At 43.5% G+C, this 23,989-nt stretch overlaps 1 protein-coding gene across 2 annotated transcripts; it reads left to right on the forward strand.

Moving 5' to 3' along the window:
* Positions 1-4,438: 4,438 nt before the first annotated feature.
* Positions 4,439-20,766, forward strand: LOC110219748 (uncharacterized). 2 transcript variants are annotated; one of them, XM_021003376.2, is made up of 5 exons: positions 4,439-4,567; positions 6,246-6,325; positions 9,464-9,590; positions 10,572-10,670; positions 16,461-20,766. In XM_021003376.2, exons 2-5 carry the CDS (start codon positions 6,293-6,295, stop codon positions 18,380-18,382), a joined length of 2,181 nt encoding a protein of 726 aa, XP_020859035.1. In that variant the 5' UTR covers positions 4,439-4,567; positions 6,246-6,292; the 3' UTR covers positions 18,383-20,766. The 2 variants fall into 2 exon arrangements, with proteins under 2 accessions (XP_020859035.1, XP_020859034.1); XM_021003375.2 differs by lacking the exon at positions 4,439-4,567 and adding an exon at positions 4,620-4,849.
* The last annotated feature ends 3,223 nt before the right edge of the window (positions 20,767-23,989 follow it).

A 23,989-nucleotide genomic window follows, 5' to 3' on the forward strand; every position in this document is an offset into this window, starting at 1 on the left:
GGCCCCAAACTTTAAACTACAGTGCCTAACTACAAAATGCTGACTGGAGGACCTCTACCCTTTAGGCCTGATGAGTAAGTGACCAAGGCCAGTGTGGGTGAAAGGACCTTGGACCCCCACCCTTTTTGCCTAATCATTGTGACCAAGACCTATGTGGCAGAGAAGACCTAATGATATAGGTCTTCCAACTTCTTTTTGTACCTCCAGACCACCCTCTCTTGTCCAATGTGAAGAGGCACCCCATATTATGACCACTTAGACAGTGGAGATGACCCTTGCCTTGTCTATCTTGTGACCACCCATGCTGATGCATCATCTCTTGCTCTCCTGGAGGGTCAAAATCAAGGTCTATCAACCAATGAGAGTCAATTTTACTTTGCTTCTTTCGTATTTTGTGGCTATTAAGCAGTATAAAACTAAGGCCCTGAAGTAAGGGGACATCTCAGATTGGGAAGAAGATCTGAGGTCCCATTCAGTGAAGAGGGTCTGGTTCCTTTAATAAATGGTTACTAGCTTGGAGCTCTGCCTCAGTATCTTTTATTGCAGATTGGACAATTTTTAGACCCCGAAGATGGAACAGACTAGGTTATACCCTTGTGAGTTTTGACATATCTTGAAGAGCCACCAGAGATCCAGCAACTGGACCCTGACAGTGTGGGCTGGTAGCCACACAGCTGAGTCTGATGAGGAGATGGGTCTTAGGAATGATTTACTTGGCCCATCTTTAGCTGTGGATTGACCCGTAAGCAGAGACACCATGTTTTATAAGTAAGGGAGCAAGTTGTTCAACAGCTCCACAGAACTCAGAAGTAAATATGGAGTGAATGTTTTCAGTCACTACATTGCATTTACTCTCCCCAGAGACCAGGGAAGTGAAGGTGAATGGGTTCTTGCTTTTTTGAGGCTTCTGTTCTTGTTATATCTTCTCAGTAAATATCCCTTTGCAAAGGTAATTCATCTTTTATCAGTTAATTAATACTGAGGAGAGTCCAACTGTGTAAAACTTTATTGGGACATTTAGCACTGGCTGGATGACAGTAAGGACACGGTAACTGGATTAATTGCCAATGGGGAAAATGCACCAGATGAGGTATGGGGAGAGATAGTATTAGAGAACCTCAAACCTGCAGGGTTTCTTCTCTCACTCTGCATTCTGGAGATTCTACCTGCTAAGTGGGGTGAGAGTTTGGGAGAGTGAACACAGCCCAAACAACACAGATGGAATGGTAACCATGACCCCAAAGCAACCGGTGGGTATAACCTGACTCTGGAGAAAGCACCAAATCTCCTTTTATTAAGGGGATTTTATTAACAAATGATTTTATTAAGGGGATTTGTTCTAGGAAGTTTGGCTCCAGTCAAAGGGCTGCAATGCTACATGTGGCCTCGAGGCTGCAGGTTCCCCACCACTGGGCTACACCCTAGTTCAAGTCTTATCCCACTCATGGTCCCTGATGTCAAGCTAGGACTGCTTTTCTACTGTCCAACTCAACCCTGCTTTCCCCTCTAACCTGAGGCTAGGGAAGAACTTAGCCCATCCAAAGAAGGCCTAGCTTATGGTTCTTGGGGAAACGGCCAATTTGCTGAATTGCCAACAGCACGGAAATCTTTCCCCCCAGTATCAATTCTAGTATAACGCTCCCTTCTTCAAAGCTCAGAAAGGACAGCCCACCCCACAAAGCCCAGAAATAATGAATTTGGTACACGTCATCTTTTCCTTCTTTATGTCGGCTTAATTATTGCTCTGTGTTAAATGTTTCTCTTTCTGGATCAAACAATGATGGGAACATCCAACGAAGCTTCTGTTCCCAGGTGTCTTGTGCCTGCATCTGGAACCATAACTAGGGCAGATAATGAGTAGAAAGCTATGAGAGATGGAGAGTAGGCAGAGTTTGATTTACTCATGGGCTAGCTTGACCTCATGTCAAAACCTCCGCCAGGATGCCTTGAAAAAGCATGGCCTTTCATGTCCTCTATAACAAGTTGTCATCTGGCCTCTCTGCTTGAAGACCTCCAATGAGGGGGGAACCCACTGACTCCTGCGGCAGCTCATTCCATCTGGAGACAGCTCCAATCATTAGATCGACTCTGACATCCAGCCCAGTTTGCTTTTTTGTAACATGCATTGCCCCGCCCCCTCAGATTACTCCTGATTCTGCCCAAGAGGACACATAAATCCCTCCTCTATTCGAAATATTTCAACACAACTCTCACGTCTTGAGTCTTCTCTTAAATGTCACACAGCACATTTTTTTGGTCCCCTCTCTAATGCATCAATGTATCACTGTGTGTGTCAGTCATCCTTGCAGCACCTATATGATATCCTAGGCTAGACAGTAAGTTCCAAACCTCAGTGGGATAGTGTAAGAGAAGAGGTCCCAGGACAGAGCTTTGGGAAGCACTGATGGGTTGGTGGGCATGACCCAGTAGAAAATCTTGACAAAGGAGACAGAAGTACAGTTAGACAAGTAGAAGCAGGAGTGAGTATTATCAGAAAAACCTAAGGTCTCTCAGGAAACAAGAGGAAGGATCCCCTATGTTCTATGGTAGAAGTGGTTATAAGTAGTATACTTTCTCAGTCAGTATGTCAATCAAGTAAACCCAACGGAGTGTGTGCCTATCTGCCATTCCTGTCTAACCCTAACCAGTCAGATCCACTTTCTCTTGGATGTTGATATTTGTAGTGAGTCCCGGGTTTTTTTTTTGGGGGGGGAGGTTGGAGTTTTATAACTTTTGTTCTTATTTTTACCATATTAGCAAATGCTTTTACAAACAGTTACTTAATTCTTCAGAATGATTGTCCATGTGATGAGGGAGAAAAGAGTGCTTGAGGCAGATGGAGCTAGTGAGGAGATAAGATGCAGGAACAGCCAGAAAAGTGACCAAAGATTAGGCACTGAAGCCCCTACCAGGGACTTAACTGTGTGCTTTCACAAACACCCCAATTCCAGAGCAACTCTTCCTCTCCCTTTCCTGTCCTTTGCTTATCGAGTCCCCACCCCCTACTACCTGATATCCCAGGCATTTTGGAGCCATGCTTGCTCCTCCCCTTCTCTCCTCCCCTTCCCCCTATTCCATAAAATTGTATTTAAACCATACCTTCGACCTGGCTAACTGCCTTTGCCTTCTACAGGAAGCAGGGGCCTTCAGCTTACGCTCTGCCTCCCCTGTGGAGTAAAGCCCATGGGGGCTCCGCCTTATAGGAAGCAGGCCCGGCTTGGGTGCATCACCCCAATAAATGCCTTTCTTTAACTTGGAGACTGTTGGGGTTGGGATTGAGACCCCAGAAAGGAAAAACCCTGGACTTTCCCACTTGGCCAAATCTCTGGCATTCACCTTAGGCTATAATCCCAACAACTGGCCTTTCACTGCTACTACACCCAATCTCCCCTCCTTTGTCTTACCTCCCAATGGCCCCCACCATTTCCCACACTTAATCCTAGGTAGGCTCCATTGTCCAGGTTCCGGGAGTTCTGTTCACCACAGCTTACTGACCACTCCCATTCAGAGCCACTCCTAGATCCCTCCCACACTCTTTCTGTATATAAGGTCCATCTTGTCTCCATTAAGTTGCTGGGATTCTTATACTCTAGCCAATAGTTTACTAGTGTTCAAACTCTTAAGTTTGCCCAATATGTCGGATGTTCTAATAAACCCTGTCTTTGGCTGAAAGAAGGCTTGGGTCGAATTCTTTCAGGCACATGATTTGGGGGTCCCAGGACCCCGAGCCCCTAAACAGCACCAGAAACTGAGTAAATTATTTTGGGATACTAAGACCCGCAGGTCTATTCCTCATCATTTCAGGCAGCACCCCAACATTGTTGGGGTCCACCATCACTAGTGGCCACAGTGAAGGTCTAACGGAATTCTTTGACACCCCAGTCAGCTCTCCCAACTCTAAAACTCAACAAATGGACCCTAAACTACTTGTAGGAGCTGCTGGGTTACCCTCTATAATGTGAGGGAGCAGCCACCCCTCTGGGCATCCTATCCACGTGCGTGAGTGTGTTAGGTGGGTGTGTGCCAGAAATGTATCTTAACGGACTCCAGTGACTGGATCAGGGTCCTGTGCACCATGGGCATTAGAGGGTAACCGAATCCTCCTTCCTGATACATACGACCAGCACCCAGGACCACTCTGGAAGGAGGGCGGGGGTCCCACCCAACTAGACTAAGGAGTATTTGTTGGGGCAGTGGCGGTGAGCTGCAGGAGCAGGAGCGGTCCCGCGCTGCCACGGTAAGGGAGGAGGGACCGGAGGCAGTCTTGAAGTCGCCACGTGGCAGACTGCACTGCGTCTGCGCAGAAGGAGCCTCGCGCCTACATTTCCCAGACTCCTTACGGCCCTCTTCCCCCGCCCCCTCCAGCTCCTTCCTTCCTTTTGAGGGCTGACTTCATTTCCCAGGATGCCTCTGTGAGGACACGTAGGGTCACGAACCCGCCGTCTTCTGCGGCGCTGCTCTTCCCAACGCGGCTGGGTCCTGGCTCCACATACTCGGGCAGGGAGGGAGGAGCCGCCCCAGAGCCCATTCCTCCGTGCGAGCGGAGCGCGTGAGTGCGTGCAGAAGGGTAAGGAGGACGGGGAAGGCGGGGTCCGCCCAGCCCATCCCAGGCTTAGCTCCAGTCACGTTGCGTGCACGCGCACGCGTGCTGCTGCGTGAGCGCGTGCGTGCTCGCGTGCGTGCGCGGCCCCGGCGACTCGGCGTCGCGGTGGCCGGAGTCGGGCGGATCCGGAGGCTGCTGCGGTCGGGCAGGAGGTGGGCCAGTGGCTGGGGCAGGTGCGGGGGGAGCGGCCTCGGTCGAGGCGCGTTCGGGACTGCAGAGGAGCCGAGCCTGAGGCGCGAGGAGCGGGTAAGGCCCGGGAGGTGGGGGCGGGGAGGAGGGTCATGTGACCCCCGCGGGGGAGGGGCGGGAGTAGCCGAGCGCCCCGGGCCGCGACCCCCGCCCTCCTGCTTCGGTGGCGTGCGGGGCTGGCCCCGCCTCCGTCCGCGGGTGAGGCTTGGGGCACCGCGTCCGTTCTGAAGATATCGGGGGCTGAGCCTCCCCTTGGGCCATCCGCAAAATTGGTCAGTTTGTGCCCCGCCCCCCCGGAGGCTAATGGGCCCGAAGCTGGCTGGGGGGGGCGGAGCTCGTGGCTCCCGGGAGATGCGGGCGCGAGCCTGCAAGAGCCCCGTGGGGCACCGCGAGGGGCTTTGCAGATAGCATCTCGTTGACCCTCCCCTCCCACCCCCCAAGCCCACGGCGGGGGCTGTCAGATCGCCTGGGTCTCGTAGTTAGCGAAGGGTGTACTTAGGGAAGAAGGTCCAGCCAGCTCCCGAGAGCCTGCTTCAGTGCGGAGAGCCCCGGTCTGTTACGAGGCTCCTACTACGTGCCAAGTGCTCTCCTTAGCACTCAATACGTATCTCACGACCCTGGGGGGGGTAGGGTCTCATTTTACAGATGAGGGAACTGAGGCAAAGTGGTGAAGACTTGTCTAATGTCACACAGCTACCAGGTGTCCAAGGCACAATTTGAACTCCAGTCTTCCTGACTCAGGCCCAGCACTCTTATCTACTGTGCCCCCTAGCAATTTGTGATTTATTTAGTTTACTCTCCTGCTCAAAGTGATTGGGAATCTTAAAGATGACTTTTATGACCATCAGTGCTCCCAGAATCAAGTAGAATGAGTTCTTTTATTTTTTTTTTTGAGGCAGTGGGGGTTAAGTGACTTGCCCGGGGTCACACAGCTAGTAAATGTCTGAGGCTGGATTTGAACTGAAGTCCTCTTGACTCTATACACCTCACCGTCTAGCTGACCCCCAAAGTTTTATTTTTTATCAGGCATATGCTTGCTGTTTCTGTGGTCCAGACATCTGCTCATAGGTACCGTAGTTTTCTCCAAGGAATTCAGCAAATCCTTTTGCCACACATTGTGTCCTTTGTGGAAAATATTGGACAGTTTTTCATTAAGGAGGCAACAGAGGCACAGAAGAGCTAACTTGAATTCTCAGTGCTGGACACTGGTGAAGTACTGAAATTCAACCTCTGTGTCCCAGTTCTATAGCCAGTTTTGTTCCTTGGAACATGTTCAATGGGCAAAGGGGTCACTGGGACTGATGTCCATGGCCCTTCCTTATGATTGTAGAAGGAGGTGGGTCCCCTTTTGATCTTACTCTTCAAGGGTCTTGGGCCTCACACACCTAGGCTAGAGTGTGTTGTTTTACTAGGTCAATTTTGTTTCCCTCCTGAATTCTTTTTTTGCCTTCAGGCTAGGTTTTCCAGATTTCGCCTTTCCTCAGACAAGAGGAATAAAGAATGACTTCTGGGCTTCTGACAGCCGGGTCAATGGTGAGTTATGGTTTCTTTCTCCTGAAATATGTGGATATATTTCTTTCCCTCGTGCTCCAGCCTCTCCACTCTATGAAGTCCCATCCAGGGATGACCCGAGCCTTGAATATTCTCCCTCTGATGACTGGCTACTCAGACTTTATAGAGTTCATAGATCATTGGAGCTGGAAGAGATTAGATAGACCAACCCTCTTTATCTGGCATGATAAGGTGAGGCTCAGGAAAGTAGAGGGTCTCATTCAAGATCATCTTTTTTTTTTAATTAAATTTTTCTTTTCATATGAAGATCCATTTTCTTTCTTTCACTCTCCTTCTCATTCTTTTCCCTCCAGTTGAGAAAAAGGCAAGAAAAACAAAACTCCTGTTACAAACATATGTTGTCACAGAAAACAAGTTCCCAAATTGGCCATGTCCAAAAAACATGTGTCTCAATCCATCACTATCTATTAGGAGAGGGGTAACATTTCAGTATGGATCCTCTGGAATTATAGTGGGATCGTTGTTGACCAGAGTTCCCAAGTCTTTCACAGTTGTTTGTTTTTACAACATTGTTGTTATAAAAATTCTCCTTGTTCTGCTCATCGCCCTCTGCATCTGTTTGTACGGATGTTTGTACGGGTCTTCTCAGGTTTCTCTCAAGCTGTCATCCACTAAAGTCACCTGTTGCAGAGAGTACAAGATCTGAGGTCTCAGGACTCTCTGCCATGTGTTGTTTCCATTGTTATTATCATTATTTAGCCATTCAGTCTTGTCTGACTCTTCATGACCCTGTTATGGGGTTTTCTTGGGAGAGCTAACTGGAGTGGTTTGCCATTTCCATCTCCAGTGGATTAAGGCAAATAGGTTAAGTGACTTACCCAGGGTCACACAGCTCATAAGTGTCTGAGGCCAGATTTGAACCGAGTCTTCCTTACTAGAGGCCCAGCGCTCTATTCATTGAGCCATTTAGCTGCCTGTGTGTTCTTTCCATTAGGCCGCAGTACATCAGGACCGTTCCCCGTTTTCTTAGTTCTGTTCTGTCCTGGAGAACTTTTGCTTGTTCATTGAACCAGTTCTATAATGTTCTTTTCCAAGTGCTGTGAAATAAACTGCAGAAAAGAGTAAATACTTGTGTTATTACAGATGGAAAGTTAGATCTATTTTTAATCATAAGGAAACACGACCAAGTGCCTTAGGAGCTGTGATCTGGTTGGTTTTGGCACCTTGCTCGGCACCGTGGAGACTCCCAACCAGCTTAACACTTGATTAATAAATACATCTCTGGGAATTTCCTGAAGCTCAGATAAGTCAGTGACTTACCTGTGGTCACTCCGCTGATGTGTGTAAGAGGCTACTCTTGCCCTGAGTTCTTCCTGTTTTCCAAATCCAGCACTGTACCCATATCCAAGTCATCCATCCAAAGATGTCAAGAGAGGAAATTTTAGGAGTTCAGTAAAGGACCAGTCAGCGTGATTTATTTCTAGATTACTACTTTGTGGTTTGAAAAGAGAGTTTTCATAATTTCTGCCTTTTTCCAGTTTACCAAGGGCTTCTGTTGTGAAAGGTTCTTGTGTACTTTAAAAGTACATATTTCTTGGTTCTCCCATTTCTCTCCATATTTGTTTTTCTGTCGTATTTAACCTCTACCTATTAGGACCCAAGACAGAAGTAAGGTTTTCATCCTTGTATAGCAGCCCCCCTTTCCTCCTGCAGAGTGTGGCAGAATGAAAAGGAAAAGGAGGTAGAGTATGCTAACAATTTCAGTTTGTGATTGTCTGTAAATGTGGTTGTTGCTGTTCTAAATTTGAGGTCACAAAATCTAAGTTGGAAGGGACTTAGAGCCTGTTTCACCCCAAAAGGAATCCCACTCTTAACAGACCAGATGTGGTCATCTGCTTCTTTTTGATGGCCTGCCATAAAGACAAGCTCACTGCTTCCTAAAGGTGTCTGCTCCACTTTGAGATTACTTTGATTGATAGAAAGTTTTTTCCCTGTCTTAAACCTAAATCTCCCACTGCATGTTCCACCCATCATGCTGGCTCTGCCCTTTATAGCCCAGGGAGACATCTTATCTTCCACATGACAGGTGTTCAGATATTTGAAGCCAGCTATGGTATCTCTGTTATCTACGCCAAGTATTCCCAGTTTCTTCACAGGAGCCACATATGGTATGAGGGTTCATAGGCCCTCAGGGGTTCCCCGGATAGGTTTTAGGGGAGCTCATGCACTTGTTTTACTATCTTATAACTATTTTAATATAGCTTCCTTTCTAATCTTATGTGTTCTATTTTGTGCACTTAAAAACCTTCTGAGAAGGGTCGCCTAGGCTTTACCAGATGCTGACAAAGAGCCCCAGGACACAATCACAGTGAACCTGGTGTACACATTACTGCTGCTCAGTGTTGGCAGGCTTTAAAGTGTGGTCTGGGGTCCCTGAAGTCAAAATTGCTTTCATGAAAACATTAACATATTTGAATCTTTGATAAGGCAAATGTTGATAGATCTAAGCCACATAAACAAAAGCCTTTAGGGTGCTGTTATCTTCAGTGGTTTTTAAAAGTAGAAAGGGGTCCTGAGATCATCAGGTTGGAATTGCTGCCCTCCATAGCTTGGCTCTTGCTGTTTTCCATGTGTTAGCATGCTATGCCCAATCCCATCCTTGTCACTGGACATTTCACCCCAAAATCCAGTCATTGTGGCAACCACTGACTCACCCACATCCCACCCCTAGTTTGCCATTTTTTTTTATTTTTACCAAATAATTACCAAATAATTCTTTTTTTATTTTTACCAAATAAATTTACCATTTTTGACCAGGAGGATGATGCCTTATGAGAGAAAGAATGAGCTGTTGTTAATTAGTGCTGACAAGAGCTTACACCTTCATGCATTCTTTGTGGCCATCCTCTTTATTCTGCCTAAAATGTGTCAGTTGGGAGTGGGCCTTGCTTAACATGTGTGTCTGTTTAGAAAGGGGTTTTGATAGTGACTGCTGCTGTTACTGCTGACTCTGTGACAGTAGAGTTTTGCACAAGATGAGGCCTCTAGAAACTCTAGAGATGGCACATGCACAACTCCTAGAACCAGCCTGCTTCCTGTCACCCTCGTGTTCCGCCTCATGGATGGCTCCTGAGTGAGCAGAAATGTTGGCTCTTTCAGGAATCGGTGACGTTCCAGGATGTGGCTGTGGACTTCACCCAGGAGGAGTGGGGGCGCTTGGAGCCGGCCCAGAAGGACCTGTACAGGGAGGTGATGCTGGAGAACTATCAGAACTTTGTCTCCCTTGGTAAGGACAGCTTGCCCCTGTGAGCTGGCATCTGTCTGTTGGGCTAGCCTTGTGGCCTGGCTGAAGTGCCAAGCTGGGTTTTACCTTAGTGTTCAGGGATAGTCGTGAATGATGATGGTAATGGGGACCATGGCTGACATTTGTATTGTACTTCAGGGGTTAAGTTCTGGTTCCTTATTTGATCCTACCCCAAACCTGTGAGGTCAGTACTGTAATCATCCCCTGCAGTCATCCAGAGGAGGAAACCTCAGTTCCAGCGAGTCTGCAGATCAGCAGTCCTTTATAAAAGGGCTTCCATGTGCCAAGCATGAGAGACAGACACTAGATGTCTTTCCATTGGCCCCATACTTTAGGAGTGTCTGAGCAACTGTTTGAATACAGGTCTTCCCCGACTTTCCCAAGCATGGATTAAGTACGTCTGAGATGTAAGGCATTGTGCTCGGTGCTGAGAATACAGACTCACCAGTGAAAGAGTTCCTGCCTTGGAGGAGCTTATGTTCCAAGAGCGGCATGATGGCCGTGGCACCATGCTGCCTCTTTGCCCCTCTAGTAATGGGGGATCTCATTGTTGCTCTTTCCTGGCCCCAAGGAACAGTTTTAGATTTATGCAAGCAGAAATCCCAGCTTTGGGTTACTTCCTGTGTTGGGTTCCCTCAGGGCAGATATTTTCTCCTGAAATCCCAGTGCAGATCCCTGCACGCTTGAAAGATTTCCCTTCCTCTTGGCAGGATCAAAATAAACTGATTTTTTTGCTTCTACAATGAAGGGGTGAGACCACATGGCCCTTACAGGCCCCTCCTATGGGCCCCTGCAGCTGGAAATCTCTGATCCCATGGACTCGGTGATCTGACCTCCATATTGCCTAAGAGCACCCTTGGTGTTAATCTCTGCCTGCCCCATTTTTGTTAAAGACAAAGGGGCTGCAGTGAATTTTGAGATGGATTTCTGTTCTCAGCACTTTGCTATTTCTTTCCCTACCAGGAGGACTGCCAGCCCCCAAACCTCATGTGATTTCCCAGTTGGAGAGAGGAGAAGCACCATGGATAACAGAGAGAGAAGCCCTGGGAGGCATTTGTCAAGGTGGGTGAGTGAGTGAGTGAGTGAAACCAGGCCGATGGCAGTCCTTGCCAACAAGAAGTTAGTAACGTTGGAGTCCCTTTGAAATGGTAGGCGGGGAACCTTCCTCAAAGGCCCCAGCACCAGGAGGCAGTTGAATTTGGTCTGATTACTGATTATTTGTTGTCCCTGGGATCTCCTATAGGCCCTCTTGAGCTTGAACAAATATGTAACACTTCTCCTCTTGTCTTCCTTTTATTCTTTTTATCTGATGTTCACCCTTCTGGACTGTGGATCTCAGCCTTCCTCCCCTCCTCACCCCTCCGTGTTTATTTTCTCCTCTTTAGTCCTTTATGTATCTTTCTCTTTTTCTTTTTTTTCCCTAGGCAGTGGGGTTAAGTGACTTGCCCAGGGTCATAGAACTAGTAAGTGTCAAGTGTCTGAGGCCAAATTTGAACTTAGGTCCTCCTGACTCCAGCACCGCTTCTCAATCAGATGCGTCACCTAGCTGCCCTGTATCTACCTCTTTAAAGATACCTTTTTTTTTCTCTTAGGCTTTTCTGCCTATGTTAAAAGAAAAAAACACAAACTTATGATGTTTTTGGTTTTGCCTACCTTTGAGGTTATCTTACTGTCTTTCTTGACAAATGTGTCCTCTGGATTATCTCTGTTTCATTTTCTTTCTGAAAATGATAGCAGTCTGATTTTCGTTCCCACTTTCTTTAATACTCAGAGGATGTGTGATTTCTTCAATGTGAGTACTCCCTCTGGAAACAATTGTGACTTCTTTTGCAGTGCATCGTTTTTGTGATTTGCTGCAGCTGAATGCTTCACCATAGCTAGCAGTTATGTGGTGTGTTAAGGTTTCCAAAGCACTTGGCACACATTCTCTCATTTGATTATGTATCTGATCATCATTTGACATTTTACATCATCTTTTAGCCAACTTGGGAATGATGAGTCTCCAGATTTTGCTAGGCTGGATCTCATATGAAAGACATCCTTGTACAGAAACCCTTTCAAGTATGGTAGGATTGGCTCACAGCTCGCCTCCCACTAACGTGACCTTGGAGAGCCCAGGCTTCCCTGGGTACCACGATGATGTGTCACGATAAGACTTCAGTAAAGGTGTCTTCCCATCATCCGGGACAATAGCAACAGTTTTCTTTATCTTCTTTAAAATATTTTCACATTATCTGTTTCAAAAAAACTTTCAATAAAAAAAGAAAAGAGGAAGAAAAATAGTTTGACAGAACTTACAGTGCATCAAAAAAAGCCCACCATTATATGCACTTTTCCAAACTTTTAATTCTTCCCCCTGCCCAGAAGTGTCTTCTTAGATCTCTTCTTTGGGACAAACTTAGCCATTATGATTTTGCAGTATTCACTTTCGGTATCTTTTGTGCTTCCTATTTGCTTTGTTGTAATTACTACATGTATTGTTTTCTTAGTTCTGCTTCGTTTTACATTGCTTTCCATAAATGTCTGTGCTTCTGTTTTTGTCATATTTATACTTACAACAGTAATATTCTTGTATTTCCCGTCTTTCTCTCACTCTGAAACACAAAGCTTACTCTTACCTGCCTGCAGATATATTCAGATTTTGCCAGTCCTGAAAAGTCTTCTAGAGGGTCTACCGAAATACCCCAGTTGTCCCCACCATGGGCTGCTAAACTAATTGAAAAAGTGGTCTATGAAGGCATGGTGGTGTGGATTCCTGGTGGATGCCATGACCCTGGGAGTTAATAGGAGCTTCTGTAGTGAGGGCTAATGCAAGTTATGCATATCTACACACTAAGTCTGGCACCTGTACAGTGAACTCCTAGGAGTGGAGGTTCCCCCAGGCTGCCAGGACCAGGTTGGAAAAAATGGGGCGGCCAAAGCTGTGCCCTCATTATTGAGACCTGGGAGACATAGGGGGACCCAGACGTTAGGGGAGAAATGGCTTATACATGATTATTTTTGGCTCTATACGTTTTCAGCCCCTTCTGTCTTTTTAACATAAAACATGCCACAGTATTCTAATTCTGTTCTCATCTCTTTAGTTGCTCTTTCTTTGATGGTGCCTCATTCTTTCACACACTTTTCAAAATGGGGCTTCCCCAAGGGCATTTCCTGGGCCCTCACCATTTCTATCTGTATTTCTTCTTTGGACAGTTTCATTTATCTCCTATAGACAGCTTCTGTAGTGACCAGTCCTGTGCATCTGGTTCTCAAGTGTATTTCTACAGTGTTACCATTCTTGATCCAGAACCCCATCCCCAACTGTCTTGGAGACCTCCCTCTTCAGGGGTCCCTGAGCAATCCAGATTTAGCGTGTCTAAAATCAAACTCCATCTTCCCCGAAAGGGCTCTTTATAAAAACTGTGTTATTTTTGTCTGTGGCATCTCCACTTAGTGCATTCATAACTTTTTTGGATACAATGGGTAAAGAGAATCAGTTGGCAGATCCCCTAGATTGTATCTCCATAGCATCTCTTGTATAGCTTTTGTATCTTCCTTGGTCTCTTGAACTCACCCCAGTTCAGGCCCGTGTTACCTACCTGATCTAAAAGAGTGCAGTGGCCTCCTTGTCTGTCTGCTCACCTTAGATCTCTTTGTAATTCTCCTCTCCCCTTCTCTATGTATGTCAAACTGCTGTCAAAATAGTCATTGTCATAATGTGATCTGGTTATGTCATCCTCAGCTTTGTACAAGTGATGGTATGAAATGAAACTGGAGTGTTTTAATATGGATTTCTTCATTTATTAGTAATTGGGAATATTTTCATATAGTTGATAAGTTTGCAGTTCCTATTTTGAAGAGTGTTCATTTCCTCTAACCGCTTAAGTATTTGAGAATAGCTTTTGTTCTTACGTATTTGTATCAACTTCATATTAATTTAATTTGCCCACTTTAGCTTTTATAATCGCCTCTATTCTTTGAAAGTCATTTACCTATCATCATGAAAGGTGACCTTTTTTAATGATGTAACCTTTATGTCACATATCTACTTTGGGTATATTGCACAAAATCCAAGCTTCATTCTTGCCAAATTGCTTTTTAGCTTTTCCAGAAGCTCTTATTGACTAAGTTTCTTTTACCTCTAATCTCAATAACCAATTCTCAGGTTAGTAGAAAACCACCAATTTTTGTGTGCCTGCTGTGTTTTTATCACTAGGTTTGTTCTGTTGATTTTAACTGATACCAAACTTCTTTAAAAAAAAAAAAAAGAAATCTTTTTTAGTATAATTTCAAATCTGGTAAACCTAAACCTTCATTCTTTTTATTCTTCACCTTGAGATTCTTCACTTTGGTTCCTCCAAATGAATTTTGTTCATAATTTCTCCAATTCTAGAAAGATACTATTTTGAAATTTGGTATCACTTTAAATCTGCAAAGCAGTAGTTGGCTTTCCGATTCCTTACAGTATTTTCCCATCCTTAACTCTAGAACCTCACCACTAAAAGAAATGATGTGTTTATTGTGAATGTTTTCTTACTGGATCCATGTTGGGTGTTAGGGATCCATACTTTCTTCTCTAATGGTTCACAAATGAGTGTCTAGATGTTAGTTTCCTGAATGTTGCCAGTTTATTAGTGTTATAGTGTTGTATCTAAAATTAACCAATTTCCTCCTTGTAATGATTAGCTGTATTCCCAGTTTACATATTAGTATTCTGATGACATCTACAAATGCTTTCTATACTGTAGAAAATAAATGTAACTGGTATGAAGAACGTGTGTGCATCAAAGTCAATGGGGTCTGGAGTCAGCCGGCCTCGGCTTGCTACTTGACTCTGCTGTATATTTAATTTTATCCTGTTGAGTTCTGTAATCTAGGGATATGCTATGACTATTACTTATTAATAAATTTCTCGTTAATTATCTCAAGACTGTAATCTAGTTCATTAGACACCAGTTATTAATGAAATGGAGAAACTTTGCTGGTTGCAGTTGCTCTTTAAACATTTTGATTATTGCCTGTTCACAATTAACAAATGAAGGCAGGAAGCATAAAGCTGTATAACTATTTATAATATTTTGACTCACAACCTGAGTCACTTCAAACACTCATCATAATTAATAATCTCCTACCATGTGCTAGGCATCGTGCTGAGTACTGGGATACAAAAAGAGGCAGAAGACAATAAATAATAAAGTTCTTGAAAGAGTTTACAGTATAATGGGGGAGACAGCATGCAAACACATATAAGAAATAAACTATAGACAGGATACATGGGAAATAACAGCGAGAAGCACTGGGTCTGAGAGGGTTGGGGGAAGACTTCCTGCAGAAGGTGGGATTTTAGTTGGGACTTAGGGAAGTCAGTAGTTGGAGTGGAGGAAGGAAGAGCATTCCAAGCATGAGGAGTAGCTAGAGACAAGAGGAGTGTTGTTCATGGAGTGGCCAGGAGGCCAGTGGATCAGAGTATGCGTTGAGGAGTAATGTAAGAAGGAAAAGGTAGGAGGCGGGCAGGTTATGAAGGACTTTGAATGCCAAAGAGCATTTTCTGTTTGTCCTGGAGGCAATGGTGAACCACTAGAGTTTATGTGGGGGGGGGGGTGCGGTGACATGATCAGACCTGTGCTTTAGGAAAAATCATTTTAGTGGCTGAATGGAGATGGATTGGAATGGGGAGAGACTGGAGGCAGGGAGAGCCACCAGCAGCTGTTGCAGTAATCCAGGCAGGAGATGATGAGGGCTGTGTCGATGGGGAGAAGGGGACCTATTTAAGGGATATGTTGCAGAAGTTATATCAACAGGCCTTGGCAATAGCTTGGATGGTGGTAGTGATGTGCACAGTGTATGAGAAAGTGAGGAATCCAGGATGATTCTGGGTGGTGAGCCTGAGGGGCTGGGAGGATGTAGGGGGCAGTAGAGGATGGTGCAAGGGGAATGATGATGAGCTCTGTTTTAGACGTGTTGAGTTGAAGGTGTCTGCTGGACGTCACTTAGAGATGTCGGAAAGGCAGTTGGAGATGAGATTGGTGCTTAGCAGAGAGGTTGGAACTGGAAAGGTAAATTTGAGAATCATCAGCGTAGAGGTGGTAATTAAATCCAGCTGATGAGATTCCCAGGTTAGATAATATGTAGAGGGAGAAGAGTCTATCAGCTTCTCAGCCTCTTCATAGAATTATCATTGTAAACTGTAGGATTTCCTTATAAAACAGGATTTAAGACAATTCTGTCACATCAGGTCATTTCCTTAGCTTCTTAAACTGCTACCCAAATAGATCACTCATGAAACATGTTCCTGACTCTATGGGGAAAAGTAATTTGCATTAAACTATTTTTCCCAAGTGGCTTTTTAAGTTCTCACCACAACCCCCACCCCACCCCCCAATTCTAAATATAAATATAAATATGGTTTGATTTTTTTCTTTGTGAGGCAATTGGGGTTAAGTGACTTGCCTAGAATCACACAGCTAGTGAGTGTTATGTGTCTGAGGACACATTTGAACTTGGGTCCTTCTGACTCCAGGGCCAATGCTGTATTCACTGCACCATCTAGGTGCCCCCATTTGTTTTCTTAAAGAGACAGTAACAAAAAACAAAACCAGAAAAAGGATAGTAACAGTTTCTATAGCTTTTATAGAAAAGGCTATTTTGAATCAGGTTACATAAACTAATCCCTGATAATTAGATATTCTGTTAATATCTCATCTTCCTCCACACTTCTCCCTTATACAGTTTCTAAGAAAAGATTGTTCTGCCTTTTTCCAGTGGGTTATCCTTCTCCTCGAGGAATAATAGAACTTGACACAAAACAAGTTTCCTTTCTTGTAGCAAAGTGAATATGGATATTAACAGGGTACTTTTTGTTTGTTTCAGATTTCTTCATTCAACATACAAGGTATGAGATCAAGGAACCATCTATAAATTACGGCATTTTTATGGGAGCATCAGTCAAGGAGAGACTCTCAAAGAATCCCATCTGGAATTCTAAGTTAGGTGAAGCGTGGGGTTTTAATGTCTGGTTGGAAGACCATAAGGGGAAGGAGGAGAGATGGTCCCAGCAAGTTACAGGAGGTCACAGAATGACTTCGAATGACTTGGATGTTCATGAACAGAGTGCTTTTGGGAGAAGGTTCAAGTTAGGGTCTGTTCTTGTTCCCAGACAAAGAGCTACTGCAGGAGGACAGCACAGTCAACATGACACACTTGGAAGGAGCTTCAGGCAGTTGTCAGACATAATTGACCATAATAGGAATTCCTTAGGGAAGAAAATCTGTAACTATAAATGCAAGAAGCCTGTCATTTACCACTCAGACCTTTTTCAGTACCACAGATTACACAGTGGAGAGAAACACCATACGTGTAGTCAGTGTGGGAAAACCTTCAGCAGTAGCTCATGCCTTATTGCACACCAGAGAATCCATACTGGAGAGAAGCCTTTTAAATGTAATGAATGTACAAAAGCCTATCGGCGGAAGGCACATCTTATTCAACATCAGAGAATTCATACTGGAGAGAAACCCTATGTATGTAATGACTGTGGAAAAGCCTTCAGCATTGATTCATCCCTGGTTAAACATCAAAGAATTCATACTGGAGAAAAGCCCTACAAATGTAGTCAGTGTGGGAAAGGCTTTAGCCAAAAAGGACACCTTAATCAACACCAAAGAATTCATACTGGAGAGAAACCTTTTACATGTAATGAATGTGGGAAAGCTTTTAGCCAATATAAACACCTTAATGAACACCAGAGAATTCACACTGGGGAGAAACCCTATGAATGTAATGTATGTGGCAAAGTTTTCAGACAGTTTGGAAACCTTAGTAAACATCAGAGAATTCATACTGGAGAAAAACCATATAAATGTAAACAATGTGGGAAAGCTTTCATTGACAATTGTGTCCTTATTCAGCATGAAAGAATTCATACAGGAGAGAAACCATATATATGTAATGAATGTGGGAAGGCCTTCAGTCGAGGAATATGCCTCAAGAAACACAAGAGAATTCACACTGGAGAGATACCATATAAATGTAATGACTGTGGGAAAGAGTTCACTGATAAAACATCCTTTATTTGTCACCAGAAAATTCATACTGGAGAGAAGCTTCATGAGTGTATTGACTGTGGGAAAACTTTTTGCCAGAAGGCAAACTTAAAAAAACACAAAATGATTCATACTGGAGAGAAGCCCTTTGAATGTAATGAATGTGGCAAAGCTTTCCGAGTGGTGGGACAGCTTAACATACATAAAAGAATTCATACTGGAGAGAAACCTTTTAAATGTAGTGAATGTGGAAAAGCCTTCAGAGACAGGGGAGGACTTAGTGTACATAAGGAAAAACATGGAGAGAAACGTTACACATGTGGTGACTGTGGGAAAACCTTCAGAAATCGGGGATACTTTCGTATACATCGAAAAACTCATAATCAGGAGAAACGTTATAAGTGTAATGAATGTGGGAAAGACTTTAGCCTGAGGGAATCTTTTGTTGTTCATCAGAGAATTCACACTGGAGAGAAGCCTTATAAATGTAATGTATGTGGAAAAGCCTTCATTTATAATACATCCTACAGTAAACATCTGAGAATCCATACTGGAGAGAAACCCTACACGTGTAATGAATGTGGAAAAGCTTTTACTCAGAAGCATTACCTTACCGAACATGAGAGAATCCATACTGGAGAGAGACCCTTTGAATGTAATGAGTGTGGGAAGTCCTTCAGGCAGAAGCAAACTTACAAGGCTCATAAAAAAATTCATACTAGAGATAAATCACTGAAGTATAATCAATGAGTGTGAAAGGCAACTGCTAGGACACATTTGAGAATATCAGTGATTGCATACTGTTGGACAATTAATGTAAATGCTGTCATTGTGGGGAAGCTGTAACTTCGACCCATAGGGAAACCTACCACCTCAGGCTTCATCTGTGACTAAGACTGGCCGTGGAACGACTCTTGCATGTGTATTTTAACTTCTTATTACAGGGTTCGTGTGGAAATTTTACTGTGGGGTTTTAGTATGGGAAATATTTCATAGGATTACAAAGTCATAGGCTTAAAGCTGAAAAGAACCTTAAAAGGACATCGAGTCCAACTGCCTCATTTTATAGGTTAGGACACAAAGGAAGAGTCATTAAGTGACTTGCCCAGAATCATATAGCTAGTGGGTATATGAGGCAGTATTTAAACCCTGACAGTCTGGTGCCAGACCCACTAGTCTGTGCTTCCTTTAGTCTCATTACTTGTTAAATACTGAGAGTTAAAATGTCAATTTTTTATTCACAAGTTACACTATTGTTTGGGGATTTGAAAGGAAAATTAATAATCGTAGTAATAATAAAGTAATGAAAACCTTTAATCTGGAATGCATGTTGCCTGCTTTAGGTGTTGAAGTTGTATGAATAGATCCTGAAAGAGCCTCTATAGTACCAGTTTCGTAAATAATTTCAGTAAATTTGCTAAAGTTAGCAAGAACAAATAGTAGATAAATGACAGATGGCCTTCCTGCCCACAATAGGAGAATAGATAGTGTAGTTCTCTGAAGTAATTAATCCCAGGGCTTGGTTGGGTCCACTCAGTGTTCTTGTTTGACCTGGGGTCTAAAATACAATTATAGTAGTTAGAGCCCAAAGATAGCTTGAAAGAGGTCTGGTTTAACTACCTTGTGAAATAGAAGCCCTCCCATTTAATAATAGGAGTTTGAGAATAATGAAGTTTTGACTTTACTTCTTGCAAGGGAAGGTGAAGTTTTCAGCAGATTTCTGTGTGTGAACAAGAATTGGACCCTGGGTTCACAAATCCATAACTTGTTGGGGAAATTTGAGCTACAATATAATGGAGCATAAACAGGCTACTATATTAAATTCTCCTTGGGCTCAAGCGTTACTGGTGTCAGTAACCAGTGGGATTAAACCAAACTTGCAGCATACTGGCAGATGGAAATCCCAGAAGCCAAAGCCGAGCCACATGTAGCACATTTGCACATTTCTTCCAAGTCCCTTCTGCATGTGTCCATTATATTTACACATTTTATTCTATATAATAAACTGAAGTGCTATCTCCTTAGAAGAGTCCCAATGCCCCAAAGTACCTTTTGTGCCTATTTCCTAATAATCCATGCATAACAATAGGTTTTCTTCCTTACTAAGGCAGTAATTATGCTGAACAGTCTCTCCATGTGTTCACTCCGTTAAATGTAGTGGTAGGACAGGACCCAGTGCCCTCTTGATGACTTTAGAGGGTGTTCTTTTTCAGGAATGGTCAGGAGTAGATGGTTTCTAGTAATCCATCGTGCTTTGAGATTATTTAGTAGTGAGATGCTGTTTATCAATTTTCTCTATCAGGCTAGTTCCAACAGTTTGATACCAGCCTGGTTGGGAGAGAAAGTAATAGCCCTCTTAGCTACCCAGTGCAGTAAAACAGAGTCCTGGAATAGGATTCTCTGAATAGCAATGACACTGTTAATTACGTTAGAATAATTCGCTTGGACAATTGGTTTCATTTTCCCTTGGTAAGTTCATTCCCTGCACTGGACTAGTTGCTCAGCGTTGCATATGGAAAGATATTCGAACAGGTATACCGATGTACTTAACAGGGCTGTGAGTTGATCCAGGTCTCCATAGCAGTCTGGAATTATGCAGGTAAAATGATTAAATTTCATGCTCTGATCCAGAGATTCCATTTTTCAGCATATTATCCCATATAAAGATGAAGCATATTTTGAGCTTCATAGCAGTACTCTGGTATCAAATGAGTGAGTACGTAATTAGTGAAGTACAAAAAAATTGGCATAATGAAATATTGGGCATTAAGGCATGACTGAATAGAGGAATCCAGAGCAACCTGGGAAAATTTGAGGATATAGAAGGATTTTCCCCACCCGCACCCCCCAAAAAAGTCACTGTAAACAAGAGACCACACTAATGTAATTTTGAAAGACCACTATAACGAAGTGAAACTGCATAATTGATAAATGAAGGTTTCAGGAAACATACTGAAACTACCTTCATGGTGTGTGGGGGAAGGGCATAAAGATTGTTGTGTAAATTGAAAGTTACTATATTGGAAGTGTTGATTGTTCTGCTTTGTTAGAAGGAAGGCTGGAATCATTCTTTCCAAGAAAACTGATGTAAAAGACAAAAAATATCAATAAAACATGTATATGTATTTTTAAAATTCTGGTAAATCCTATTACAGTCTATCTCAGTTCAGAAAAGGCCTTTGATAAAATGCAGCACTTAACACATTCAAACATTCAGGCATCCCTTGATATGATCAAAAGTATTTCAGAGCTAGCATTATTTTTAAGAGACTAGAATTTTCCCAATAAGATTGGGGGAAAAGAAATGACCATTACTTCTGCTATTATGGGATCTGGTGTTGGAAATGCAAGGTGTAAGGAAAAGATTCGATAGACAAAGAGGAGATAATTACTGTTTGTAGATAGTAGTTTGTTTAAATGCAGGCATTCGGTGAAAAAGTTGGAACCAGTAGTAAAATACTAAGATATGATACCTTTCTGTTTCTTAGTGAAACCAAGCAGAAGGGATGGAAATTACCTTCTAAGTAGCTACAAAGGAATGAAAATATCTAGTCATTAGCTTATCAAGACACTGAAGAAATGGGGGAGGCAACAACTATGTACAATATTTACCAAGCGGACTATATACAGGATAAATAGAAAATAATCAAAGGCCTGGGGAAAGCCTGTAGAAGGTGGGATTTTAGCTGGAACTTAAAAGAAGGCAGGCATGTGAGCAGTTGGAACAAAGCAGGGGGAGCGTTCCAGGCATGGGGGACAGCCAGAGAGAATGCCCATAGCCAGGAAGTGGAATGGCTTGTTCGTGGAACAGCTAGTGTCACTGGATTGAAGAGTATGTGATAGGGCTTGTTTGTCCTTCATTCTTGAAGAGGACCACGACATCAGGAAGATGATGCCATGACTTTCAAGTGAATTAGATTTGAGAGGGAGGGCTGCACAAAGTCACCAGCCTCACTTTCTCCTCCAGAGCCATCTGGGTCCAGTGTGCAAGGTATAGATTAGGATGGCCGTAGATGGTCCCCATGTGTTGGGGAATGGAGGGGAAGAAAGGAGGTGGCCAGATCGTGAAGGGCTTTGAATGCCAAACAGGATTTTATGTTTAATCCTGGAGGCAACAGAGGGCCACTGGAGGAGGGAGATGACTGACGTGCACTTTAGGAAAATCCCTTTGGTGGCTGAATGGAGGATGGATTGGAGTGGGGAGAGACTTCAGGCAGACACACAAGAAGCTACTGTGATTGTCCAGGTGTGAGGGCTGTGCTGGGCTGAGGGCCGTGTCGGAGGAGAGAAGGGGGCAAATTCAAAAGATGCTGCAGACGCGAAATCGGCAGGCCTTGGCAACAGCCTTTTTGAGGAGTTTAGCTGCAGCAGAGCAATAGGACCATAGTTAGCAGAGATGGAAGATCAAGGGAGGGTTAAAGTTGCCTGGAACACAGAGTATAAGTGCTCAGGGTCACATGGCCACCACGTGTCAAAGGTGGGACATGAACCCAGGTCCTGCTAGATCTGAGGCCAGCTCTCTATGTTATTCTGCCTCTGTAATTAGTGTGAAGGAGGGAGAAAATCTTGGAATATGAGATGAGAAACTCCAAAAGAATGAATAAGTGAAAAGCATTTGTGACATGCTTACTGTATACTAGGCACTGTGCTATGCGCTGGTGATGCATATATAAGCAAACGAGACAGTAGCTGCTCTCATGGAGTTGACATTCTAACAGAAGATAATACGTGTGGCTAGAGATGAAAAATATGGGAGTAGGGGGAGAGGGGAAGGGCAGCAGCCTGGCAAGGAGATGGCCAGAAAGTGGCATGCTGTGCCTGAAAACAGGTCCAGATAAGATTACGAGTCAGAGTCCATGGAACAGAGTTGGGATTCAGAATTCTAGGCAGAAGAGGGGAAGGAGTCTGGCCTTGGGTGGCTTGGCCTGGAGTGGGCTAGAAAGTGGCTTATAACCATAAGCTGTATGAAACAGTATAATGCATGAGATTATGCCAATAATAAGCCCAAAACAGAAATAGAAGCAAGCTTCAATGATATAGGAACAATATCCTATAGCCCTACCCTACCGAAAGGCTAATTTTTCCTTAAAAGGTATCGATGGCCTTGGGATTTAATTGGTTCGGGAGGATGAAGGCTGGAACCATTGATTGTAGCAGCTTTGTGACCCAAGTCCAAAAGCCAGCACAGTGAGGAAGCTCTCCCTTCAGGCTTCTAACTAATGACTCAGTATGGCCAACAGAGTTAGGGAAGCTGCATCCAACTGCAGGGAGGCTCTTATGTTTGGTGAACATCTTTTCCAGGCCTGGCCCACCAGACTGGCCCAAGTCAGGCCTGGCCTGACATTTGGATGACATTAAAATGGCCCCATCCAAGCGGGCAAGGTAGATAAAAGTTAGCCAGCACTCAGTCTAGGATTGGTGAAGAGAGGAGAGGTACAAACCATTTCAATGGCAGATTCCTAGGAATGATCAGCTCCATCTTGTGTCTATTCTTCCACTCCCTTTTTTTTTTTTTGCAAAGAGGCACCCAGTAGGAAGAGAGAAAAAAGTATCAGAGGTATATGTTATAAGAAAATGCACAACTAACAGTAACAACAGTGAACACAAATAGGATGAGCTCATAAAGTAAAGGAGGGTGGTAGAATGGATTAGACAGCAGAATCCAATATATTGCTTCCAAGACACATGCTAGTAACACAAATATTCAAAGAGTTAAATTATAATTTGTTTTACAATGATTCACAAGTTCTAAAAAGCAGAGGCAATAAATAATCTCAGACAAGGCAACAGTGAAAACAGGGTTAAAAGAGAAAAGCAGGGAACCAACATTATGCTTAAGGGTGTCATAGATAATAAAATATCAAAACTTAACATACAGAGTGTTCCTAGAGTTTAGTGCATGTACCTAATGAAATAGCATCTACATTTTTAATGGAAAAAATTAACTGAATTACAGGAAGAAGTAGCATAATAGTTGGGCTATAATAGTTGGACTCAGACCTAGCTAAAAACAAAAAACAAAACACCAAAAAGACCAGCTGGAGGGGAATGATTCATCCCTGGCAATTACTGAATGGGAATGTAAAGTAATATACCTATTTCTCGGCTGTGTATAGCATCCATACAAAAATTGGCCAACTGCTAGGGCATAAAAACTTCATAAACAAATGGAGAAAAATTAAGCATATCCTTTACTTACCATAATGAAGTAAAATTATAATCAATAAAAAGCCTCTGAAAAAAGGATTTAAAGTTAAATGGGGACTAAATAAATCAATCCTAAGGAATTGATAGGAATTAATGATAAGATGTTTGTTCCCAAAGAACAGATCATCAAAATTGATAACTTGATTATGG

The sequence above is a fragment of the Phascolarctos cinereus genome, unplaced genomic scaffold (genome assembly GCF_003287225.1).
Source record: "Phascolarctos cinereus isolate Bilbo 61053 unplaced genomic scaffold, phaCin_HiC Scaffold_726;HRSCAF=1367, whole genome shotgun sequence".
Lineage (NCBI taxonomy): Eukaryota > Metazoa > Chordata > Mammalia > Diprotodontia > Phascolarctidae > Phascolarctos > Phascolarctos cinereus.